This window comes from Syngnathoides biaculeatus, chromosome 12 (assembly GCF_019802595.1).
Source record: "Syngnathoides biaculeatus isolate LvHL_M chromosome 12, ASM1980259v1, whole genome shotgun sequence".
Taxonomy (NCBI): domain Eukaryota; kingdom Metazoa; phylum Chordata; class Actinopteri; order Syngnathiformes; family Syngnathidae; genus Syngnathoides; species Syngnathoides biaculeatus.
In genome coordinates, this window is record NC_084651.1 from 8421831 (window position 1) to 8448642 (window position 26812).

At 44.2% G+C, this 26812-nt stretch overlaps 2 protein-coding genes across 4 annotated transcripts in view; one reads left to right on the forward strand and one right to left on the reverse strand.

The window, feature by feature from the left end:
- Positions 1–72: 72 nt before the first annotated feature.
- ndnfl (neuron-derived neurotrophic factor, like) lies at positions 73–23370 on the reverse strand. Of its 2 annotated transcripts, XM_061836540.1 has the most exons (6): positions 23165–23370; positions 22272–22363; positions 8011–8195; positions 3232–3464; positions 3037–3158; positions 73–1895 (listed from the first exon to the last, which is right to left on the reverse strand). In XM_061836540.1, the coding sequence occupies exons 1-6, from the start codon at positions 23368–23370 to the stop codon at positions 487–489; spliced, it is 2247 nt and encodes a 748-aa protein (XP_061692524.1). In that variant the 3' UTR covers positions 73–486. The 2 variants fall into 2 exon arrangements, with proteins under 2 accessions (XP_061692524.1, XP_061692525.1); XM_061836541.1 differs by lacking the exon at positions 8011–8195 and having other exon boundaries at positions 23165–23263.
- Positions 23371–23430: 60 nt separating this feature from the next.
- Positions 23431–26812, forward strand: part of ccser2a (coiled-coil serine-rich protein 2a) — a 39995-nt gene continuing 36613 nt past the window's right edge. The window contains exon 1 of one of the 2 annotated variants that reach the window (XM_061836537.1): positions 23431–23968. The gene's annotated coding sequence lies outside the window, so the exon portion shown is untranslated. The remainder of the gene's footprint in view (positions 23969–26812) is intronic. The other variant, XM_061836538.1, reaches the window with a different exon arrangement.

The following is a 26812-nucleotide window of genomic DNA, read 5'->3' on the forward strand; positions in this document are numbered from 1 at the left end:
ACACGTTTTTGACTTTGAACTGAGCATGTGTAGGTTGCACTCCTACTGCACCTATACATGCAGCACCGGAAATATACACTACAAACCCCCCCGCCCCAGTCTCCCGCTGCTCCGCCTGCACCCCACACACATCTCTCAGATGTCATCCAATTATTGCCCCATCTGTTTCTGTTGCACATTTGGCACACGGTCTCTGTTCTTTGTGCGTGTGTATTCTGAAAACGTAAACCTCATCTGTCCTATCCCTCTTGATGGACGATGAGTAGAGACATGAGCATTTTTTTTCCCAAGTACTGAATATGGTTGTTATGAATGTCTGCTGGTGTGTGGATTCCTTTCGTGCTCTCAACAGAAGACTGTGGGCCAGTCAAACCATCCTCCAGAAGATAATAAATACTTCCTTATTTCCTGCAACAGTCAAATGGCTTCATTCTCATGGTCAGTCTTTACGGTTTAGTCCACCACTGTCCTGCAGGGGGCAGCATCTCAACACTCCCTTCTGGTCTTGACTATCTTGCTGGCATACTTGACAGGGATCCCCCAGCGTCGCATTAAATAGACATCAAAGACATAAGTGGTCCCGGGCTCTAGGCTCCCAATCACCGCTGTAGTGACAGCCCGCCTCGGGTTCAGCTCCTGGAAGTACTTGCAGAGGACCCTCTCGGTATCTGAGCGGGATTCGGGTCCCAGGCAGGATCCATTGAGGGCGTCCTTGCCTTGTTGGCTCCCCAGCTTCCGCCGGTAGATACAGTACAGGCTCCTTTCCTCTGTGCCCATCCAAGCTAGCGTGATGCTGTCACACCCACGTAAGCGGTTGAAGGACTTGACTTGCAAGGTGGAAGGAAGTGATGGGACACCTTTCCGGTGGTAGGCGGATGAGGTCTGCATTTTGACTGAAGCCTTCAGAACCCCGGGTGAGGCAGCGGTGGAGCGCTTGCCCATGGTGGTTCCTTCCCTCTCTATGTGGATGAGATAGACCTGGCTTCCGTGGAGCCAAATCTGCACCATGTCCTTGCCCACAGCCTGGGTGGTCAGAACACGACCTTTACTCGAGACAGTGATCTGGACTTTGCCGCCCCCACCACAGCTCTGTGCAGTGAGGAGGCCGTTCTGCTGCGAACCGCGGGGACGGAAGCTGAAGAACTGCTCTGATCTGGGGCCTCGGTCGTGGAAGGTGACCCACCTCAGCTCGCCCTCCCTCAATGTGGTGATGGAAGGCCGAGCCTCTCCGTGGGTCCAGGCGGCGGTTCCCTCGTAGGCCATGCTGGTCCCATTCAGTCGGTCCCTCACGAAAACGTCAAAGTAGTACTGCGTGTCAGGAAGGAGCTCGGACACAGTGCAGACGCTCTCATTTCCCTCGCAGACACACTGGAGATCTCCATCGGAGGATGGACTCTCTTTCTCCAAGTCATCCTCCCACTGCTTCCACCACCACTCCTTTAGGATGGGCCACGCTGTCACCTTCCTCTTCTTCTCTGTCTTCTCTCGGTTTTTATCCCGCTCCTTCCTGGCGCTCTTTTGGGCCGCGCAAAGACTGGGAAAGTTGTGTTCGGAATTGACCAGGACACAGTAGTCGTATTTGTCTTGAGTGGGACTGGCCAGAGAGGCGCTGGGAGCCCAGCTGAGAGTGACGCTTGTCATCCCCACCCCCAACGTGTGTACTCTGGGGTCACCCGGAATCACTGGGAAGGCGCCCGAAGGCCCCAGACCTTGGTGGAGGTACACTGTAGCTCTGCTGTTTTGCAGCTTTGAGTGCAGCCTCAGGATGTAGATGGATGCACGGGGGTACGCCGGACCACTGTAGTTGTCCACTGCACTGCCGGAAAAAGTGTGTATTTTCTCCTCAGTCCCAGGACCCCTCCACCACACCTCGGGCATGCTCTTTTTGGAACTCCCTTTGGGAAAAGAAAACGGTTTTCAATATGGAGTAGCACAGGAATTAAATTTAATAGACAAATATGGTTATTCTTCTTACATAACGAGGAGATGTTGTGGAAAATTACAGACAGATATCAGATTAATATTTAATATTTTATTTACTTATTTTTTAGTTTATAAAGAGGAAAAACAACACCAAATAGTTGAAAAAAATGTTAGTTCATTTCAAAGTGCCTAAACCTCAATTGAATGATGTCAATGATAAATGGGGGACAAAAACAGAAATTTCTCTACAAGCCTAACAGAATCAAAGTGAATAATTTACACGAGCATTGGGGGACCTGCCAACTCAGTGTGAATGATTCATGCATCATTTTATGATGTCGGTTTTGTTATTTTTCTGTGTGGAGAAGCTTGTTTGGCTGAATTGGGAATGTGGAAAATGAGCCTGGTATAGAAGTTCTTCAACTTTTAGCAGAAACAGGCTATTACCATCGTTGAGACATGGCGATTAGATCCAGGATCTCAGGATCTCATATTGAGATTGATCTTTATAGCGGAACTTAGTAACAATTCGGTTTTCGCTTCCATTCTCCTCCTGTAGCTGTAAAATTTCACTGACTTGAGCCCACCATATAAACTGTCAGGTTTTAACATTCATTTATGTTGATTAGGTTAATCCTAAGAGTCACATTATAACATAACTTGTCTATGATGTGAATGTTTTCTGGTAATTTTAATGTCCACCAAAACAGCAAATATGTAACTCCAATAAGTACCCTTAGCAGTGCCAATGCAGCACAACACAATACTTGTCTTGGCTGGTCCACCAGTTTTAGAGAAGTCAAAACCCAGCACCCCGCGCTTTACGGTACCCTTAGCAACAATGCTAATGCTAACACAAGACAAGAGATGTCCTGGCTAACAGCAAAGAGTGCTCTTAACAGCAATGCTAATACTAACAAAATTATATCAGGTGAGCCAGGGTCAACACTGCAACAACAAAGTATTTTACCCTGGATTTGTTAACACTGTTTTAAAACTGTTACTTTAATTGAGATAAGCCCCAACTCACCCGCGACCCTCATGAGTTTAAGGTGTATAGAAAATGAATGGAAACATGTTACTTTAGGGTTTGAGGTCACATTGTCCACTCACACTGCTGACTTTTGAGAGGTTTGTCCTTCAGGGTCCGAGCAGCCAGGCTCCATTCGATGGGAGAGTCACACGGGCTGACGGTAACCGACATGGCCGGGGCCTTCCTCAGTGTGAAGTACAGCCTGTGGACAAAAGATGGATTGAGATACAGACGGTAGAAATAAAAACGCGAGGCAATCATTCTCGTTGCGTTACCTGCGAGTGCGTCCTTTAGGGAGCGTCATGGTGGTGATCTTCCCTTCCGATAACCACGCGTTGGGTCGCAGGGTTACCTCGTTCTCGGGCGCAGAGGCCGAATGGGCTGCGGACCACGACATGCTCCAGAACATAACCAGAACTGTGCCGAGACACTGAAATAGCGATGGCAGTCGCATCTTTCCCGTTTCTTCACTTTGTTCAGCCACCACGTCTGTGATTACCCTTTGCTTCTGGAAACACACAAAAGGAGCTACACTCGATAGACAAAAACCTTTTTGCACGCCTGTTAGTCATTCTGCGTTTGCACTAGCCCAGTTAGTCACCTCATACATATTGCACTTTATAGTACTTTAAAAAGGGATTTTTTTTTTTAATAGATTAGGTTGGGCCTGTCAAGGTAACTACGATAGTTTGAGAAATGGACACGATAGTTTTTTCAGACTCTGTAGATTGTCATTGTGATGGTTGAGTGGAGCTCACACAGTAAGCCGACAGCGAGTTGGACAGCTGTCTTCACAAGTGCTTGTGGATTGCCCTGCGGACATTGCTCCATGTGCAGCGCGTAGCACACAACAGAGACACTTAAGGGAAAGTTAAGTGTTTATTGTGTCAGCTAGCCCGTGAGCTAACAAGCTAGCAAAGTAAGGAGCTGAATATCTTTCTACATTGCAGCACCATTGTTGTTAACAGCTGTTATAACTCCACATTCTTTTATCACTTCTTTTCTTCTTCCCATAAACCTCTTATCTACATGCTCAGCAACACTTCTCATGCCACTTCAGTTTTGTCTAAAGACCTCTTTATACTAACACGTGCGGCAACTGCCCTGATGTCACTCCGGCAATCCCACGTGAAGTTTGCCTTTATACTCCAGCGCAACCCACATGTGCAGTTTTGAGAATGTGCTGCCGTTCTTCTCCAAGTCAGAGGTGTCGCTACGGCAGGTATTTGCTTGGACGTCTCAGGGTGGAGTTCCTTCAGCACATTTTGGTCATTTCCGGTCGCCATTTTTACTTTCCTTCCCATAACAGGGAAGGAAACAACAACAATTGTAACAGTGGAACAGTGTCTGTTTGGACAAATGGACATAAATGACTAGATTATATCTTTAATTATACAGAGGGTCCTCGGGTTAAGACTGTCTCAACCTAGGATGTTTCGACTTTACAACGCCCGTCCCCTGTCCGCCATTTTGCCTGGCTAATGCTTGTCCGTGATTGTGCGCCGGGAGTATCTTTGCATTTTTCACCCTCCTTTTTAGACATTATCCCACCAAAGAAGAAAGCTGCGTCTTTTCGCAAAGCTTCTGCAGCCATAAGAAAATTCACTACCATGGAAACGAAGCTCAAGATCATAAAAAGATTGGAGAAAGGAGAGACACCAACACCGACCGTGGTGACAATTATTAAAGACAAAGCCTGTATTTTAGCTCATGTGAAGGGTTCCGTTCCTATGTCGGATACAATGATCACGAAACAGGTTTCTATGATACTTGTTGAGATGGAGAGGATTGAGGACCAGGTTCCTTCGCAATAGCTAAGCACAGCCTCCCCTTCTTCTTCTCCATCCACCTCTCAGCAGACTTTAATGGTGGAATCCGACTTAAGCTGAAATTTGAGTTAAGTCGTTACTGTAGGAACAGATGTCAGTCATAGACCGAGTACTCCCTGTATTTCAAAATCGATAAAGAAGCGTAGATGGTATGCGGAGTTGCGAGGAACGGCGAGTACGTCATCACAGCATGTGACTAAAACGTGCCAAACACGAGAGATGATGTCTGTGGCTTTCTCTGCGCAGGAACGTTTTTCTTGACGCGTGAGTGGAAAGCTACGTAGAGGTGCTGCATGGGGAATACATAGGTCACGTGACAGAGTGGGGGCATCAGTGACTGTGCGACCGCCGGAGTACAAAGTGGCTTTAACATGTGTCGATACCACTGATCTAAAAAATAAAGACGAGATAGCGCATACACATCGAGTGGCATATTGATTGGTTGAAGCCAGTGGGCCACCATCTTGGTTCTCCCAAAACATGTGGAGGACATGGTTTATAGGTTGGATTATGACGGGTTTTTCCTCAAAGTTTGGCATGTAGAATTAAAACTGGTCGTGTGAGCTTGACATTTTTTCAGTTCTGGTAACATGAAGGATTTTTAATTTGACTTGGTAAACCAAAACAGTCTAAGTGCAAAGGAAAGACATAGAATACCGTGACTACCAAGAAACCTTGCATTTTACCAAGGGTGCGATTTTCGTGACATGTGAACTTTTCCCAAAATACGCTGTGAAGCCCTACCATCATAACATAGCATAAAAACTAAGCATTTTTTTTTAAATAAAAACATTACATTTTAAGTCAAACAGTTGGATATATTTTTGGAAATAAGGACTCGCAATGGGAAAAAATATGCTAAACGCATTGTTCATTTGTTGTCTCTGCGACGTCCTATTTCAGATGGAAAATTTAAACTTGTTTCCTCGCATATGAAAATCAAATTCAATTCGCAGACTTCTGCATTACGAAATTCATTAAAAATTTCACAGAAAATGTGTTTTCTTGTTTATCCACTGATGAAGTTCAGGAAAATATTTACATCATTTTTTTGCAAAAAAACGTTGGCCTATAAAGATGAAGCAGAGAATGAACAGTGAACAACAACAACCGTAAACAAAACTTTGTTCAAGTGAATTAAGCTCATCAGAAAATAAAAAAACCCCTTTACGAACAAACGTTAACAGTGTCAAAGTAAATCTTTCTAACTTACCTGTGGAATGTGTTCTCACAGCCAAAAAACTAATTAATTACTGTCGGTGCACAGGTCGGCATGGTTGTTTTGGGAGCATCAAGATGGCAGATGGTGACTTCAGTTTTGGTGACCTATGAGCCATCCAGTCTTTTATTTTATTTTTTTTTTAGATCAGTGGTCCACACCATTGACACTTTTCATCATCACAAGTGCACTCGTTAATGTCGCACTGTAGCGATCGGCATTACAGCTTCTTGTCTATATTTAGTCCATGGAGTTTAAGTGTCCATTTTTTCATGCTGATGGAAATACAGTCTTCTTCTTCGGTCGTCCAATATGGTAGTGAAAACTTAACTGGGACTCGAAGGTTGAGTTCTACAACTCACCAAGTAGAGCTAAAGCTGTGAAAGACAAAAATGAGACAAAGAGGAACCCCTTTGTGTGCAGTCCACAAATTCAGGTTTATGGATTAACTGTTTTCCCCCCCGTGTGGACTTTACATGTTCTCCTCATGCTTGCGTGGGTTTTCCCTGCGCGCACTCTCCTCCACCTCCCTCCCACATTCCACAAACACATACTTCATTGTTCATTGAAGACTAAATTGTCCTTAGGTGCTAATATGAGTGTGAATGTTTGTCTACTGTATGCGTGCCCTGCAATTAAGTAACCTGACCAGTGTGTAACCCGGCTTCTCTCGCCAAAATTGAAGTGGGATAAGCTCCAGCTCACACGCAAGCCTTGCACTTTCAGAAATTGTTGGATAGATTGTTGTCATGTGCACAGCCTCTACCTCCAGCGTATTCTTCCTGGGTGGAACACAAAAGCCTTTTCAAAATTTTGTGCTGAATGAATGAGTTTTTGAAAACTCGTGTGGATCTTGCCCCATTGGCGTATGACTCTAAAACCTGTTTCTATTGTACTCTATACGTGTATTTCTGTGCTACGCAGGTGCAAAGATCTTCAGTTTACTCCGCTTATAGAATAGATGATGACAGGTCTGCGTGTGCTTTTTGCCTCCCCAGAGGGGCCCACGTTCGTTTGAGACGACGGCGTCTCGGCAAACCAAGACAGGCGCCTCTTCCTCTAACAAGATGTTAGTGCCGTGCCCCCGCAGATCAGATGACAATCGCGGCGGGAAGAACCACGGAGGCGGCTTTAGGAACACACAGCCACAACGCACATCTGAGTCTTGCGGGACGCTCCCGGATTCCAAACTCTATGAGCTACAAAGTCGCACAAAAACAGGCGGCGGCGGCTCATTAGTCTTGCACGGAGAAAGGAAGGGAATTGGAGGGATGTTGTTGGATTCTGAAGTAATTAGAGGGAAGGAAAGTTTGGATGGAGGATGTTGGGATCAGAAAAAAAAAAAAAAGTCAAGTCGGTTGACGTTTTAAGGACAAGCTGATTGACTTTCATACTGATTGTGTGTGTGTGTGTGTGTGTATGTGTGTGTGTGTGCCTGCACCCACTAATGAAATATGCATTTGGCTGCTTGGCAGATGAATTTTCATAAGGCAAAAATGAGAGAGCGAGTGGAAGAGCGGGAGCTTAGTGAACTTAACCAGCGGCCTCTATAAATACACCGTCCACTTAAAACACTGCAGCTCACCACTTTTGATGGCCCCGCGAGCTTTTTAGATTTAAATATATATTTATCCCCCCCACCCCACCTTTTCTCCAAACTCCATGCTGTTTATTCGTCTTCTTCTTTAGTCACTTGGGTTGCTCAGAAGGCAGCCAAAGGGACAGGTTGGAGAGCCGTGTGGTATCCATTCACACATCATACTCGCTTCCCGGACCATCTGCCTTTCTGCGATTCTTATGTAGGGGAGGGATTAAGTTGCATGGTGGTAGTTGTCTTTCCATTGAGGCGGGGAGGACGGTTGACAAGGTGACGGCTGGCGTGCGACACCCGCCGATGCTGTCTCTTTCCGTGCCACTTTTGAAGAATCAGTCAACATGCACGCATGCAAAAAAAAAAAAAAAACAAAAACATCCCCCTGAACAAGTTGTAAAGCATCTTTTCTTACCGTCTCCTCTGTCGCGCAGGCTCTCCTCCTCCACTGGGATAGCATCAAGTGAGGGATGGAAAAGGAGGAGGAGGAGGAGTGATGGAGGAGGAGGAGAGTGGAGGGAAGAGGAGGAGCAACTGGCAGGTTTGTTTTCTTTTTCACGCAGGCTCTTCGGGGGATCTGGTGGACGCGCAGTGTAAACACTTGGACAAACCAGCAAAAAAAAAGTAATACAATTAGGAACGTTTTCCTCAATTTAAGCAAAATTATATGCCAATGCAACAAGAAAATTAGACTGGAAATGATCCAAAATATTCTCAGGTCTCGAATGGTGTGGGCTTGTTCGCCCCTGCCGTTCTTAACTCAACCACTATGAGCTGAAAAGGGGACACAAGACCTTTGAGACTTTTGTGATTAAAAGTGTTTGCCTCACAGTTCTGAGGTCCAGGGTTCAATCTCATCCCCGCCTCTGTGGAGTTTCCATGTTCTCCCCGTGCCTGCGTGGGTTTTCTCCAGGCACTCCGCACCATTAGTCAGACACTCTAAATTGCCCCAGGGTGTGATTCTGAGTGCGACTGTTTGTCTCTAAGTGCCCTGCGGTTGGCTGGCAACCAGTCCAGGGTGTACCTTGCCTCCTGTCCATTGACAGCTGAGATAGGCTCTGGCACGCCCCACCACCCTTGTGAGGATAAACAGCTAAGAAAATGGATGGATAGACTTAACCGTATGTTTGAGCCCCAAATATACAGCATATCCCCTTAAATACTCCAACGGCTAAAATATATCCCACTGAGTCGTCACGGAGATCCCCCCCCCAAGACAACGAGGCGCTCTAAAGTAGTCAATCCAGCATGAAACCCCTGTTCACACGCCACCCAAACAGGCCCCACCTCTTAAAGGCATGTTAAGATGCTACAGCACAATAGTATTTTTTTAAAATATATTTTATGCTTGCTATTTTTTTTGGGAGGGAGTTAAAATAAATTTTTAAAACTGTGTTTTGAGAGGTTTAAAGACCAATAAACATTGTGGTACTGATAAAAAAATACAAAACATTAAAAAAGAAGATCTTTCAATATTACGGATTTTTACCCATTGCGAGTGGTTCTGGCATGTATCCCACGTCATGAATCGGGGTCCAGATACCCTCAAAAACACCAGGGATGGCTTCAAATGACACGTATTCTCATTTTAAGATAAACTTATTCATAAAGAGCAATGAAATCTTGATAAGTCGTTTTTAAAAATAGAAATGCTTAAAGCTCTTAAACAACAACTGCCCTTCTAAGGATAAATAGCTTGGCAGACAAAGAACAAGTTTTTTTTGTTTGTTTTTTTATTTTTTAAATCATGGTTTGGGCGGCACGGTGGTTCAGCTGGAAAGCGTTGGCCTCACAGTTCTGAGGACCCGGATTCAATCCCTGCCCCGCCTGTGTGGAGTTTGCATGTTCTCTCCATGCCTGTGTTTTTTTCTCTGGGCACTCCGGTTTCCTCCCACATCCCAAAAACATGCAACATTAATTGGACACTAAATTACCCGTAGGTGTGATTGTGAGTGTGGATGTTTTTGTCGATGTCCCCTGCGATTGGCTGGCAACCAGTTCAGGGTGTACCCCGCCTCCTGCCCGTTGACAGGTGGGATTGGCTCCAGCACTCCTTACGACCCTTGTGAGGATAAGCGGCTAAGAAATAAAATGGATGAATGGACAAGCCAATGGATTTGTTAACACCATTTGGATGGATGGATGATTGTGGTTTGATGAGACTTTTTGCAGTGCAAGTGATGGCGGAGGTCGCTCCAGTTCAGCAGCTGCGTCAATGTCAAGTTGGTCCCTTCTCGCCCTCTTCCCTCTTGGTTTTACCTCCTGCGGTGGTGAACACCCGCAATTTGTATTGCCTCATGTTGACGCTGAGGTCACCGGATGCATGCAGGAGAAGAGAATGAGGATGAGGAGGCTCTATTTGATGTGCAAAGCAGCATTGTAAAAAAAAAAAAAAAAAAAAGTTAATTCTCCCGATAACATCTGTAGGAGGCGGGCTGCATGCGGACGTGTTTTTAGAGGTGACAATGACTTTGGAGCCCGTTATCGCCGCGCTTGATCGAGGCGCTCCGGCTGCCTCTAATTGAACATGTTCAAATGCTATGAAAAGCCCATCAGACATTTCATGGATTTTATGCAAATGTGCGAGTGTATGGCTTTAAAAACTAAATTGAAACTGCAAGCTGTCCATTTTAGGGACATTTACCTAGCAGAGGTGGATTTTTAATCACCAAATAAATAAACATCTGCAGACATGCCACTCGTCCTAATATCTAAAAATAGTAAACCTGTCTATTACTGTACTCCGAATGTATTCAGAGGACATTCATAACTAAAATATCAAGGAAAACAGGGTAAACAAAAACCCTTTTGATGGCAAATCATCCTGTCATTCTCTTAAATAATGTGTCAGTAAAGTGGTACACTGACTTACCGAGTTTCTCCAGTTCCGAGTTTTGTTTTGTTTTTTTTTGTTTTTTTTGCTTTGTGCTGTAAATTAAAATCTGAGTTAAAAAAAAAAAAAAAAACTCGGCAGCACAGTGGGTCAACTGGTAAAGCGTTGGCCTCACAGTTCTGAGTACCCGGGTTCAATCCTGGCCCCGTCAGAGTGAAGTTTGGATGTTCTCCCTGTGGCTGCGTGGCTTTTCTCCAGGCACTCTGGTTTCCTCCCACATCCCGAAAACATCCAACATTAATTGGACACTCTAAATTGTCCCTGGGTGTGATTGTGAGTGCGGCTGTTTGTCTCTGTGTGCCCTGCGATTGGCTGGCGAACAGTTCAGGGTGTACCCCGCCTCCTGCCCGTTGACAGCTGGGATAGGCTCCAGCACTCCCTGCGACCCTCGTGAGGATAAGCGGCAAAGAAAATGGATGGATGGGAAAAAAAGGCCACTGGAGTGGAATAAAGTACGGCCCATTCACAGTCGCTGATGCATTTTAAGTGTGATTTAGTACAAATGCATAGACCATTTTCTCATGTTTACATTGCTTTGAAAAGAATTTTTGCAAGCAATTTTAGAAGCATTCGACCAATGATGACTGGCGACCAATCCAGGGTGTAGTCTGCCTTTCGCCCAAAGTTAGCTGGGATAGGCTCCAGCACTCCCGCGACCCTTGTCGGGATAAGCGGCTTGGAAAACGGACATGGACACGTTTAATTTTCACAAAATTGACTTTATGCTCCTTTGAAATGGTGTCAAAATGTATCATTTCGTGGAGTGAAATGTGCGATATGCTTAACTTTGAAGATGATTTGCGATTACTTTTTGTGACAAGAACACTTTGCGGTAATGGACAATAATTTCTATTTGTGCCATTGTGCAGAGTGATGAGGAGGAAATGCTTCAGACATCAGAGTGAATGCTAAGAGGTCTTTTATATGGGATGGGGGGCCATAGTGGTAGCTTAATGTCCTATGCCTATACGTGAAGTGCGCCTCTCGGCAGGGGGGGCTGGTGGGGGGTCCTTCAGAATGGCGGCTCTCTACACAAAAAGGTGAGCGTCGTTCTCTCTTGAATCAATAACATCAGGAACGTACGAGGCCTGACACATTGTGCGAGGACCCCTCCCCCTCCCCTCCGCTCTCTTATGATGGATCCTCGTTGAGCAGGTCCTCTAGCGCGGGCCTATTGGGGTCACTCTGAATGGGACCCTCGTAAACAGCCATAGGGAATATTGCCCATCGTCCTTTCCCTCTCCATCTGTAGCTTTCAAGTGGAATTTTCTAGAATCTGTGAGCTATGAATAAACGTGTCGGCAACTGCTCTCCTTTTCATGGAGGCCCCTTTGCGCTACGCCTGGACTCCCCTTCAAAGTCTTCAACTCCGGATTGGCTCGCTATTGGCTGGCCGACTTTGTACCGAGAAGCTGCGAAAGGCGGCAGTCTGGCAGCGGGAGATATGAGGAGCGAGTGTGTTTGATGCCTGGATGGTGATTAACCTTGGAGAGATTAATATGCGCCTGCAGAGGATATGTGATATGGAATGTATGGATAAGCCTTTATAGTGCATATTTAGTAACCAAGTGCTTGTTTAAAAGGGACCTTGAATGCCTAGTATAGGAAAAAATAGTTACTAAAGTATTTAATGTAAAAATACATACATAATATATAAAAATGACTTTATGAAAATATAATATACTGCATACTGTATGTCTAAAGATTTTATAATTATGCAAAAAAGAAACAATCGGGCCCAAAAAAAAAACCTCCATAATACTTAAATAATAAAATTGTCTACACATTTTGAAAAATTATTATATTTAAACATGAGATATAAAATGACGACTGGGATATAGAGAACAATAATTAAGATACAAACTACAAGAATTAATTCCCACTGAAATGATAAATGATTTTAAAGGTAATTATGAACTGTTATAGGTAATTAACATGAAGAGGTTATTGGACTAGTCAAATGTCTAGCACTTCAAGTTGGTCAGTTTATGATTTATCATAATTCTTTTTGTTCGTGCAGTGTCTACTTCAAATCAGATGGATCTCGTTGAAGTGATTTAATTTTTGGATTGTGTTTTTATTTACTAAAATATAGATATAATCCATCCATCCGTTTTCTTTGCCGCTTATCCTCACAAGGGTCGCCGGCAGGGCTGGAGCCTATCCCAGCTGTCAACGGGCAAGAGGCGGGGTACACCGTGAAATGGTTGCCAGCCAATCGCAGGGCACAAACAGGCGCACACAAAATCACACCTACGGGCAATCTAAAGTGTCCAATTAATGTTGCATGTTTTTGGGATGTGGGAGGAAACCGGAGTGCCCGGAGGAAACCCACCCAGGCACGGGGGAGAACATGCAAACTCCACACAGGCGGGTCTGGGATCGAACCGGGGACCTCAGAACTTTGAGGCCAATGCTTTCCAGCTGAACCACCGTGCCGCCTAGATATAATCCATCAATGGGAAATTCAATTCAGTTGTGTATTCGCTGTAAACCATTCAGTAAACTACCATAATTTCCGGCCTATAAACCGTGACTTTTTTCACACGCTTTCAACTCTGCGGCTTATGCGGTGATTAGGCTAACGGCTACAAGGGCGCACTTGAGCGGAAAAAGTAGAGTGAGACCGGTGGAATATATGTGCCGAGGAAGTGACTTTTACCGGTCAGGCCCTATTAGCGCTGTGCTCGTGTGTTACTGCCGTGTCTCAGTGATTTTTACTGGTATGTTTTTTATTAATCAGCTGCGTTAGTGTTAGCACGGAGGCGCTAACGGGATACTCCCCCTGTACCCCCTTTTTTGTAAATATCTCGTGTTTCAATGTGGGCACTTGCGGCTTTTACACAAATGGTATTTCCTTTACAAATGTAGTGGGTGAAACTTATAATCAGGAGCACTCTGAAGGCCGGGAATTACGGCACTACTACTTTTACTATTACTACTACTACTGCTACAACTACTGCTGCCTCATTGTGAGGCCTTCTGGGACTTGACATAATTTACAATCCCTTATGTGACCAAATATGGTCTGTTTTACAGGTATTTCACGTACTGTTCCCTCGTTTTATGTAATATTTTTACAGGATCGTGTAATCCCCTTGCATGTGAAAAAGGAGCGCCATGGTTACACTTTTCAGCCTTTTATTGTCTGAAGACAGAACAGTAAACACATGCACGTAATGAGAACTGTAGGGATGATTTTCGTTGTACACTTACGAACCTTTGTCACACCTTAATTACACATATTTTGGTAATTATAATTGTTATATGACTTAATAACAGAGTACGGGCAATCCGAAATCTGACCAGGCGGACCACATGGATCCATGTCACTCCACATTGTATTGTCTCACTGTATCACGGATTATCAATTTTTGCGGGCACCCCCCCCACCCCACCTTAAACCGGCCTCCATGTTAACGTTTCTTCACATTGGCACAGGAACTGATGGACACACTTGCTCTCCCTTTTTCCCACTGGCATGAATATTTCCTTTGATCGTCTCCACTATTGCATCGCCCCCCCTCTCGCGTGTCCATTCAATAATTAATGGACATACATACAGTTGTCTATCTGCGGGGCGGAGATCTTAAATCCTTGCTTGTCATAATTGCAGCAAACGCAGTCTTTTCATTTATTATTGATCAACGCTTACACGCTATATATAATACAGTGAAAGTAAGGGTTTGTGGGGGAGGGGGTCCTATTAAATATCACTTTCAAGGGGTCTCATTTACTCTCACTTTTGTGGATTGACACAGACACGGGAGTGGGGCAGGCGGGGGTTAAATCTTTATTTTTATCATGAACAGGCGCCCATCTGCTCCTATCCTGTCACTGTGTGTGTATGTGTGAATATGCGTGTCACACATCACATCAGCACCTAAAGGGGACGAGGGGGTGGGTGGAGGGTGGGCGGCAAGGTTAGAGAGGGTGGCCGGTGGGTGGCACATGCATCACGTCCGTCGTCTTCCGCCCAAACGAGGTGTGACAAGAGGAGTGAACGGCTCGTTTGGAAGTGTGTGACAGGAAGGCAAAGCGGGATGAGGGTGAAGCATTCTACCGCTGACCCCCCCCCCCCCCCCTTTTGGAGGGGAGTGAAGGGGGTGGGAATCTATTAGCAAAGATGAAGAAGAGGAGGCGGGTGAAGACATAAAGAATAAAAGTTGATGAGGAGGAGGAGGAGGTGTGTGTGTGTAGGCCTCAGGGGGTGGCCTCGACATTACATGTTTATTTCTTCGCTACCAATGAGACTTAAGTGTCTGGAATCACTCATTTTTAGCAAATTTATAAGAATTATCAAATGTAAACTAGAGTTCGCAACAAGTCCACACTGTTTGGGGGAAAAGAGTTCAACCGCAAAAGCCAACAAGCCCCATTTATTAAAAAAAAAAACAGCCACGCCTACAAGCAGACTGCCTCTCACGACAACGTTCGATGTTGAATTTCCTAACCCTGACAAACCAAACAATGATGTAAACTTTTTTTATTTCAGAAACCAACAAAATCCCATGCGCATTTGACTCCAGCTAGCATCATCTGCGTTGAGCCCAATCACCAGTATTTCCCTAAGCCAATCACCTGCCACACGTATTTACATTTATACTGGCGCCGACGCCGAGTTTCTCAGCCCGTGACTTGGCAGCTTGGCTGGGCAAAGATCCAGAGCCACTTTCAAACAAAAGTCAGGGTTTTTGTTTACTGTGTAACGTATCCTTAGCTAGGAAAAATCTCAAAAGGTAACGTACGACCTAACAAGCAACGGAACAATTTTCCCCTTTTAACCGAATTTACTTCATCCTTTTTCACCATCTTTCCACCCGCGCTCCTGAATATAAATGCTTAGTCTCATCAGTCAATTCCAAATGTCATTGTGCATAGACCAGAAAGAATCCCGCTAGCTACCATATAACTTCGTCGTCTTTCTTTTTCCTTCGGCTTGTCCCGTTAGGGCTCGCCACAGCGTGTCATCTTTTTCAATCCAGGCCCATCTCGTGCATCGTCCTCTCGAACACCCACTGTCCTCATGTCCTTCCTCCCATATCATCTGCGAACATCATGGTCCAAGGGGATTCCAGTCTAACCTCGTCTGTCAGCTTATCCATTACTACCGCAAACAGGAAGGGGCTCAGCGCGGAACCCTGATGGACTCCCACCTCCACCTTGAATTCTTCTGACACACCCACGGCACATCTCACCGCTGTTCTGCTCCCCTCATACATGTCCTGTACTATTCTAACACATTCTATTTTTCATTCTGGCATACGACGTATAAATATTCAACCAAATCCAAAAACAGCAATCCACAAATTTTCACTTGTGCTGTATTTTTCCTGCGACTCCAGAATAAACTTGTTAAACATAAATACCTTTCAACCTTGGCGGATGTCTACACTCCACTTGGGTTTAATAATTACACTTTTTCCTAAGGCCTAAATTGATGCTCGTACAGCATCTTTACTTTACAGTGTATTTGAAATCCATGCCCCCTCCCCATTATAGCTCCAGGCGCAGTACATTTAAAGGCCAAATACTCATACATAATATCATTTTATCGAAAACAAGATGGATCATGAGATCTCTGTAAATACGGGCAACAGTCAGTGGCGATTTTTGTTTATTAAGACAAGCCAAGCAAGCAGTTCCCCACCAGATGTGGTAGAAACTTGGTGAAAAACCAAACCAAGCCACAAAACGACAATAATATCTGCCGTGATCATTTTTTTTTAAATTCTCCTTAATTCTGTTCCTTGTTTTGAAAAAGTGAAATGTGCAATGTGGAATGGTTATTAAATCTTTCCCCCAGTTCTGAGGTTCAGGATTCAAATCCAGCAATCCTAACGCACGCGTGAACTTGAGGAGCCGGGTTCAAATCCAATTCCCGCCTGTGCAGAGTTCGTATGTTCTTGTGTGATTGTGAGCGCGATTCGTGTTTGTTTCTGCGTGCCCTGCGATTGGCTGTTGACCGGTTCGGGGTGTAGCCCGCCTTGATAGCCGCGATAGGCTTCAGCACTCCCCACAATCCTTGTGAGGATAAGTGGCTCAGGTAATGGATTGATTTTCTTTTGTTTTAGGGCAGCAATGCCACCTTGTGTGGTTGCGCATAATCGGAACGGCCAAAACTGCCACGAAATGCACTTTTTGCCCTATTTTTCTGTCCGAGAATACTGCTGGGGTAGACTCCCGTTCACCTTTGACCCGGATGAGGCAAGTGCTCCGGATAACAAATGGATCAAACCACTTTCAATGATCTCAGGACTTACAGGAGGCTTAATGCACTTGCAATGCAATCTTCCGACCTTGGCGGAGGTCGAGAGTTTAAGTTTTTTTATATGCAGAGTCGAAACCTCTCCCTTCTTTTTTTTATGCATCTTTTCCATCCTTTCATCAGCCAGCACTCCCCCCTGCCTCTTCATCCTCCACCCTCGTTTCTGATCCATTTTTTATGCATTACACCCTCACTCCCATTTACTGTGCATTTCCTCCCATGTCTCCCAAACACACTTGATACTTTTCGCTCGCCGCTCTTTCCTCGCTCCGTTTCCTCTCATCCTCCATCTTTATTATCTCCCTGCCTCCTCTTTCTCCCCTCATATACTTTATTGTTCTTTACAAGGTGCCATCATTGTACCCTTCTCTTTTAATCACTTGTTTACCACGTTATGACATTCTTTTGCGGCCGAAACGTCAGCGATTTTATCAAACAATCCTCGGTCGTGACATGTGTCGGGACATTTTATTTGCACCAAAGATAAATTGTTGAAGAGCTGAGTGGGCAGAATTCAATTTGATGACTTCACGGTGCACTGGTATCTAGTTGGTGATTATGAATGATTAAAAATCAGTCATGAGCGCATACAGTGGTATATCTATATTATTAAACAAAATTTCTTCACAAATGAGTGTTTGTCCCCCCTCCGGAGGTCATATTAAAACCGGGGATGCTTGCCCTAATGACACCGTCAGATATATTTAATGGAGTCTTTAAAATCAGTCTCGTAAATAAAGACCAAGCCCCGTGGGAATTTTTAATAAGCGGGTATAATTTATGACATCATCCAGCCAGAAGAGATTACGGCGGCGGTGATCACGTTATCTGCTAACGCAGGTACATGAAAGAGCACGCTCGGTTTGGATGTATGGACCCCCCGCACGCATATCGCATATTCTCGCTTTGGCATTCATGATTTCACATATCAATAACATTTTTCAAACTTAAATTGTTCCTGAAAAACTCACCGATCGCCCAGTCTAATATTGAAGTAGTGCTTTGCCACTATCTTGTGACATCTTGGTGCCAAGGAGCTATGTTGAAGTGAGGGGAGGATTAAACATAATTTAGTTCACTGTATTTTATTATTTACATTTTCTTCAGACAGCACAATAAATGTCAAAAGAAAAACAAACCTCAAAATGTGATTTTTGCATTTAGGCTCGTGCCCCACAACATCCAGCAAATAGCATCAGACAGAAAAAGTTGTCCTACAATATTAAAATGTCTTGAGATACCTCTACGGGTTCATTGAGAGCCACTTCCCAAAAAGGGTGACTTCCTGGAAGAAAATTTGTGTGAAATTGATTCGTGAATGCCTCAAGATGGCAGCAAATCACTACTTTTATATTAGATTGGGTGATATTGCTTCAAAATGATGCTCCTTCTTTCACTTCAACATAGTTCCATGGCACCAAGAGTCCACATGATGGTGCAAAAGCATTACTTTTGTATTAGACGGGGATTTGGCCTGAGTGCAAGTAGTTTTTCAGTGACCAATAGAGGATAGGTAATCCATCCATCCATCCATTTTCTTTGCCCCTTATCCTCACGAGTGTCGCAGGAAGTGTTGGAGCCTATCCCAGCTGTCACTGGGCAGGATGCGGGGGACACCCTGAACTGGTTGTCAGCCAATCACAGTGCACATCGAGACAAACAACCACACTCACAATCACACCTGGGGCAATTTAGTGTGTCCAATTAATGTGGATCAGCTGGTAAAGCGTTGGCCTCACAGTTCTGAGGTCCCGGGTTCAATCCCAGACCCACATGCGTGGAGTTTGCATGTTCTCCCCGTGCTTGCGTGGGTTTTCTCCGGGCACTCCGGTTTCCTCCCACATCCCAAAAACATGCAACGTTCATTCCGTAGGTGTGACTGTGAGTGCGACTGTTTGTCTCCATGTGCCCCTGAGATTGGCTGGCAACCAGTTCAGGTCTACCCCGCCACCTGCCCGTTGACAGCTGGGATAGGCTCCAGCGCTCCCTGCGACCCTTGTGAGGATAAGCGGCTAAGAAAATGAATGAATGAATTTCTCCTTTTAAGCAGGCCTTTGATCGGCAAACTAGTTTGCGCTAACGTGGCACGCATTGAGACAAAGTCCACCGCCTCTGTTCACCCTTGTGAAGGGTGTGTCTTCCATTTGCGTTGAGCCATAGCCGCTGCTGGGTAATCAACATTGTCATTGCCGGGGAATGGCTTGACATTGACGCCGAGCATGTCGCTGTGGACTGGTGCGATGTGTGGTGATGATGATGATGATGATGGGTGACGTGCACGCTATGTTGGGAATGGATGTGTGAAAGAATCAGTAGAACATGCAGACAGAAGAGAGGAGCATATGGGGTCCAAGATGGATGACGTACAGAAATATAATTGAGCATTTATTCGATACGCTTGAGATCCACCCAAAGGTCCGAGTACTAGTCCACTCTCTCTCCTCAGTAAGACAATTCAGCGCACAAGTCAAAAGACTCTTCTAGTGCATACTTTGGCCCATAAATAGTTAATGTAGCGTAATTCCCGGCCTGTAGCATACCTGGTAAAGAGTTAGTGCCACGCTAGCATTAAACTCTTTCTGTGTACTGAGGCTTATAGCTAGGTGCGCTAACGCTAGCGCCGTACTAATGCTAACGCCGTGCTAATGCTAGGGCCGTGCTCACGCTACACTACCACAGGGTTGAAAGCGTGTGAAAAAAGCAGCGGCTTGTAGGCCGGAAATTACAGTAATCATACTGGTAAACTCCTGTACTGCACTGAAGTAATAGTCCTCTGCCATACACTAGTGGCCTCCTGAATGTTGTTGGTAGCACCAAAGTGGTCACTAGTTTTCTTTCCCAACTCTTAACATGTATTGGTCCTATGAAGATTACAAAGTTGTCTTACTAGTGGACAAAAATGTCATGCAATAGGACAAGGCAGTGACTGTTCTCTCTTAGCGTGCCAAAGTAATTTGATTTGAACTTTTATTCAGTATCCTTGGAATGTTGCTTAAAGCCCCACTGTCATGAAATTCAGGATTTTTATTATGTTATTCACGGAAAAACGGCAGCTGGAATTGAACCCATCCGTTTTTTCACCACAAACATAATTTTGACGTATATGGCTTTTTGTAACTCCCGCCATGAAAATCCTCTCGAGGGATTTGTTTTGGAGAAGAAGCAGAAAGTGACGTTAACAGCAGTAGCACACTCAGGCGGTCTCGTATGTTTCTACCAGTTTTACCTGCTGTAAGGTAGCTCGTTGTTCCTGTGCGTTAGCCAAAATGCCGGCTCGTTGTATTACTGGATATTGTTCGAACACTCGGGAGGATAGATTTACTCTTCATACTTTTCAAAAAGACCCAGTTCGTCGTGAAAAATGGATCGCACGGGTGCAAAGGACGAGAGCTTCGAGGGTTCCAAATGACAGGTAGATGTGTATAGAGCTATTAAAAAAATAATAGTTTGGGGGTGACATAAATCTTCTCAGAACGTAACAAAAGATCCGCGTACGTAAGTCAGGGGTTCTAAATGTGTCGATGTACCCGCCGGTGCCGCGGACGTCTTCGCCTGTACCTCGTCCTCCGAGTACGGCTTCAGGGTATGGGAGTCTGTTGTTAGTTAGAAGCGATCCACATATCATCTAAATATGCCTCTGAAGGATTGGGTAATATTGCCCCGGTCACTTCACTTAATTGTGAGATGTTCTCTTCTTCGAAAAGAGCTTCCGTGTCCCATAGCAAGTTGCCACTACGTGTTTTCAATGACGAAGGTCCTGGTGTAACATCTGCAGGCAATATGGCTACCACTTGGCTACCACTTGGATGTCGACCGAGACTTCCGCAACTTTGCGCATGGATGACACGCTCTCCCCTCGTATTAATTTTTTCGTATAGACATTGAAGTGAATCATCTTCTATGTATTTTTTATTACAATATCTATTTTAGAATGTTTATAGGCATGACACTTGGGCTTTAAACTCGATTATAAGGAGATCTGATGAGTGCTCAAAGGACAGAAACGAGGGAGGACAGCATGGTGGGAGGCACCGCCTGGATTCGGCGTGACATTATTAACCCTTGTTGTGTGGGTAATAAAGAGCACATATGGCACGGAGCAACCTCGCTGCAATGTAACGCAGCATCAAGCATGCGCAGTAATTGCACACGAGAGCGCTCAGGGCCCGGGCGGACCTCCGCCAAGGCGTTTTATCCGTGAATTTAATGAGCGAACGAATACGATGAGGAATATTAATAGCTGCGAGGAGGTTTTTCCATGCTGTCAAAGTCAAGGGCCGTTATTTGTGGGCGCCGCGAAAATCCAGTTTTTTTTTTTTTTGGTATCTCCCTGCTTCTGATTGGGGCTCGTTCAGGCAGATTCCATCTCCATGGGACTTTGTCAGAGAACGAGACCTTGATTTCACCCCAAATGGCATCTTCACACCAAAATGTCCTGCACTTCCTGTTATACAGGAAATATTGCACTCGATCAAATACCTCCCAAAATACAACACAAATATGTGGTTCTATTAAGGAAAATAACCCCCTATCTTATTCTATTGTACTACGGGAAGTAGAAAGTAAAGAAATAAACAGTTTGTCCGCCATGCTTGATTAGCTGTGGCTCCCGCTTTCTGATGTGCACAAACTGGCCACTGGGCGGCAGTGTAAAAAAGTCACGCACAAAACCGAAGAAGATTTTCACTCAAATACTCTGAATCCGTAATCTGCAGTAATATTACAGTGGTTGTTTTGACGCAGTAGTTGAAAAATTTACGGCTTGTAAGTGCTGCTGTCAAGTGTATCTACATGTGTTGCTGCACCATTTTTGTTTAAATAATACAGCCACATAGATCCTATTTATGTTTCTTTTTTTGTTTCATTTGCCAACATTCATAACAAAAAAATTTGAAAAATGACCCCGAGGTTAGGTCACTCGTATTGCAAGGTACCAGAGTATCTACATTGTCTCCAAGTTACATGCATTTAAAGGATATTGTCGAAAGTAGTGCATACTAAAACACAACATTCATGGCAGAAAACCCAACGATACAAATGTCATTTCTTTCTGTAGATGAAATAATAATCCAAAGAGGCAAGCTTCTTGTGTTACATCATTCAAGAGGACTGAAAGGAGGATCTTAAATGACTCTTATTGAATAATTTAGTGCTTATTGAGCAAATCTGAGCAGTGTCCAGAATTCCCCCGTGAACGAGCACAAAGGGGGGCACAAAAACATGCCATTTACAGTCGCTCTTTAACCTCCACTCATGTTGCTCGCATCTGCTGAGCTGAGTGTTGGGTTTCACTGGGAAGGAAAAAGAGCCCTCGCTGCATTATTCTTCCGCCTGCACTTGCAACAGGAGCCTGATCTCACAGGTACATGTTTGGTTTTTTTTTTTTCTTTTTTTAATTATTTGTTCTCAAGAGTGAAGACGATGTGAAATGTTTGAACATGCAAACTCCACACAGCAAGGTCAAGGTTCAGCTTTTATACCCGGAACCGTTTTGCTGCGAGTCGACCGTACCAACCTTTTCTCCCGCGATGCCCCATTACGATAGCTTTGTTGGTGGATCCTCCCTGAAACAGTCCACATCCCTCATGTGCACCATAAGATGAATGTCTACAGAATCACCAAAATACATATTTGAGTTTTTGAAGACAATGACCTCATCGGGATTTTATTCTCCCAGTTGAATAATGGCTACCCACCATTACTTTTATGTAGTCAAAATAACTCTTAGTGTTAGAGGTTGAAGACAGAAAGAACATGAGAAAATTTCTGATATCAGACTGGACCTGAAGATACCACCTCATTTGATCTATCTATCTATCTATCTATCTATCTATCTATCTATCTATCTATCTATCTATCTATCTATCTATCTATCTATCTATCTATCTATCTATCTATCTATCTATCTATCTATCTATCTATCTATCTATCTATCTATCTATCTATCTATCTATCTATCTATCTATCTATCTATCTCTATCTATCTATCTATCTATCTATCTATCTATATCTATCTATCTATCTATCTATCTATCTATCTATCTATCTATCTATCTATCTATCTATCTATCTATCTATCTATCTATCTATCTATCTATCTATCTATCTATCTATCTATCTATCTATCTATCTATCTATGGAAGTTCCTGATTTAGACTTCAGGGACTGTCTGAAATGAGTGCTTTCCTCAATCATCTTTATCGCTATCAAGAAAAAAAAAGGTGAGGAGCCTCTTGAAAAGCAAAGTATTAAAATGCTTCTCTCTAGTGGTCAGAATCCACAATCACAGTTTTGCCTCGTTCATGTGCATTTTGAGCACCCCCGTGTGGCTACGATGGACAACAGCAGTTTCACCTATAACAATTCGAGCGTGATAAGATATTATATTTTATACGCTTTATAACTTACAATATTCGTGTCAAGTAAGTCGACACCAGAAACGTTAAGACTCGAAAACTGTTAGCATCAACATAGCTTTGAAAACGACACAAGGAAACTACATTTCCGCATTTCCCGCTGTTGACGTCATATTGACGGAAAGCGGTAAGGCCTCGCTGGAAACGAATTGAGGGGAAAAAAAACCTCAATTCTCGTCGTTTTGAGAATTTTCCCATTCAACAAGTTCCCAACATCCGCTGAGCTTTTATCAATGGAAGGAGTCGGGTGTTTTTTTTTTTTGCCGGTGACAGACACGCTCCGCCCCGCCACAGCTCTGAGAGGATGTCGGGAGTGGGAATCGTCCGGAGGGGTCGCCGAGTGGTGGGGCTTCTAGTCGGGCGTTTACAGGAGGGGTTTTACTTCCAGCTGCTCGCCCCCTTCCTTTAATGCTTTTTTTAAAATTTTTTTTTACGCTCTTTAGTTTCGCTATGGTTCAAGGGAAGGGCCGCCTCGTTCCGTATCGAAAGCCCAACGCCAAGCAATATGTTCGGCTTTGGAGGAGAAGTAGCGACACTGCGGGACATTGTTGACTGGATGCATCCGTCTGGAGCGCGGCTGCTGCTCCCAATTTAAACATATTTTTCCTTTCCGCACGTTTTACTTTCATTCCTAGACTATCTCTATACGTCGTCCGCAAATATATAGACGCTGAAAGACATAATACAAATATCGACACTATTTCACGAAACTTGGTTACAAGTTGCTATGGGCTAACCCAGCTAGCATCTTCGACTCCAGACCAACAAGAGGACCATTTACTGGCTTTCAAACCAAGTAAGTACTACGATATCACTCTGTTACTATACATATTTATTTGATTTTTTTTAAACTTAGGCTCTCAAAGACAAAACCCGCTTATGTGCGTTTTAAATAGCTAATGTACGATGTGATATGCGACGTCACCCAATCGATATCAATGGAATCTATTACTGTACAGTTACCATCTTTTGAAATTAGCTTGTTAAATAAACTCATTATGCATGACATTAAGTCACAATGCAGTCAACATAACTTTTCAAAATAATTAAAATCATGTAGCGTTGTTCTTCGTTTGTTTAGTTTTATTTTTTTTCCTCCTCAATCCTACTTTTTGTTTTTATTTTGTTAGTTTAGAGGGATAACGAAAGCTGTTTCAACTGCGTTTCACCCCACTCAGCTCTTATAACATTGTGCCCATCTCATGTGGGTATGTATATGATCATGGTCATTAAAATATTCAAATCAAATGTCAGCATATGTACACTCGTGCAAACATTTTTGTCGCACTTGTGCCAGATTTATAGATGTTATCTTTTTTTACTGAGTACCCTGAGCCTCAAAATTCCATGAAATCAGGAACGTAAGGAGGGAACGCGTGTGATGATTGGCGAGTAACTAAAGATGACTCACATGCCACCTTGTTGTCCTCATGCTGTAAATTTAGATCAGACAGACAGGAGTTCAAATATAACTCGGGGTTTTTACTTCATGCCACACGTCACCTATTCATATTTTCATAGCATGTCTTAAGCTGTTGTCAGTTAAATTTGTGTTTAAATTTGGCCCGCTGGAGTCCAGATGGCGCAAAGTGCTGTGACATCAACTTGTCAGCAGATATACACTGACTGTAATAAGGGTGGCCCCTGCTGTGTTCTGCAGACAACTGTCAGCTCTGCTTCTGGAGCGTCACCTTGGCTGGGAGTGTTTTTACAATCGGATTCCCCCTTTGGCCCAACTAACAGCTGAATAGCTTCAGACTGCACGATAACTCACAACTTGCTTGCCTGTCTTTATTTTTTGTGTCTGTTTGTAAGCCGATCTTAGTATTTGTTTATTTTTTTTAAAGAGTGGTTTGTGTGTTCTGATCTGCGGTCACCCTGTCACTTCCTGCCTTTGTGTGGGAATGAAACCAGAAAGCACCATACAGATGCCTTTGAGGTTGGCAGAAAAGGTGGGCAAGTAAATTTTGCAGTCATTTGGCTGGTGTGAGAGTTTTATAGCTGCTAAGACTAAAAAACAATTGCTATAAAGAAGCTATAAAGGGACCCAGTAATTCGGTCCATAAAGACCACAAAGTAATTGGCAGGAGTGCATTGGAGATATAGTGATGACAATTTTAAGGGGCCATGACGCTAGTAGAATGTCGTGTTTTCAATTTGTTGCATTGATGCATAGAGGTTTGCTCAGTGGTCTGCGGTCCCTCACTGATTTAAATGTCTCCATCTTTAGTCCTGTGTTGTCAACAAGCTTCTGAATATGTTTCTTCTTCTTTTCCTTTTGGCTTGTCCCGATTAGGGGTCACCACAGCGTGTCATCTTTTTCCAGCTTACCCTATCTCGTGCGTGTTCCTCTCTAACACCCAGAGTCTTCATGTCCTCCCTCACAACATCCATCAACCTTTGGTCTTCCTCTTGCTCTTTTGCCTGGCAGCTCCATCCTCAGCACCAATATACTCACTCTCTTGCCTCTGGACATGTCCAAACCATCGAAGTCTGCTCTCTCGAAACCTTGTCTCCAAAACATCCATCTTTGGCTGTCCCTCTAATGAGCTAATTTCTAATCCTATCCAACCTGCTCACTCCTAGCGAGAACCTCAACATCTTCATTTCTGCTACCTCAAGTTCTGCTTCCTGTTGTTTCTTCAGTGCCACCGTCTCTAATCCCCACATCACGACCGGCCTCACTACTGTTTTATAAACTTTGCCCTTCATCCGAGTAGAGACTCCTCTGTCACATAGAATACCAGACACCTTCCGCCAACTGTTCCACCCTGCCTGGACCCGTTAGATAGTATCTTTTCTCCCGGAGCTTCACTCTTCCCCTACCGCCCCTCTCATTCATGCACATATCCTCTGTTTTACTTTGGCTAATCTTCATTCCTCTCCTTTCCAGTGCGTGCCATCATGGTCCAAGGGGAATCTAGTCTAACCTCATCTGTGAGCATATCCATGACTACTGCAAACAGGAAAGGGGCTCAGAGCGGACCCCTGATGCAGTCCCACCTCCACCTTAAATTCTTGTGACACACCTACGGCACATCTCACCACTGTTCTGCTGTCCTCATACATGTCCTGTACTATTCTAACATATTCTTCCGCCACACCACTTGCGCATGCAGTACCACATTTCCTCTCTTGGTACTCTGTCATAGGCTTTCTCTAGGTCTACAAAGATACAATGTAGCTCCTTCTGACCATCTCCATACTTTTACTTTTCTGTACTTACGAGCATCCTCAAGGCAAATAATGCATCTGTGGTACTCTTTCTAGGCATGAAACCATACTATTGTTCGCATATACTTACTTCTGACCTAAGTCTAGCCTCCAGTACTGATTCTTTATGCGTCCCTGGCACTTATGCCATCATCTTGGTGGACACATTAAAGAATCTGAGCTTCCTCAGGAAATCCAGTCTACTCTTTGTTGTTGTACATAGCATTCATGATGGTTAGGTTTAGGAGCATATGATGCCTAACCCTACCTGGACTGGATCCAACCACCGTGCACATATCACCTATTCACACCTACAAACATTTCAATGGAAAATTTGCATATTACAAGCTTTTGGAAAGTGAGAAGAAAGTGGTTTACCGCTGGGGAAATCCCAAGTGGGAGGGGAAAACATGCAAATACCACAGAA

Bases quoted from the DNA above. Each gene is read 5' to 3' on its own strand.
- ndnfl (XM_061836540.1), bottom strand. From the start codon at position 23,370: ATGGGAAAATTCTCAAAACGACGAGAATTGAGGTTTTTTTTCCCCTCA. The intron at 22,364-23,164 runs GTAAGTTATAAA...GTGATTCTGTAG, and splicing joins ACTTACTTGACACGAATATT to ACATTCATCTTATGGTGCAC. The intron at 1,896-3,036 runs GTGAGTGGACAA...CTTTTCCCAAAG, and splicing joins ACCTCTCAAAAGTCAGCAGT to GGAGTTCCAAAAAGAGCATG.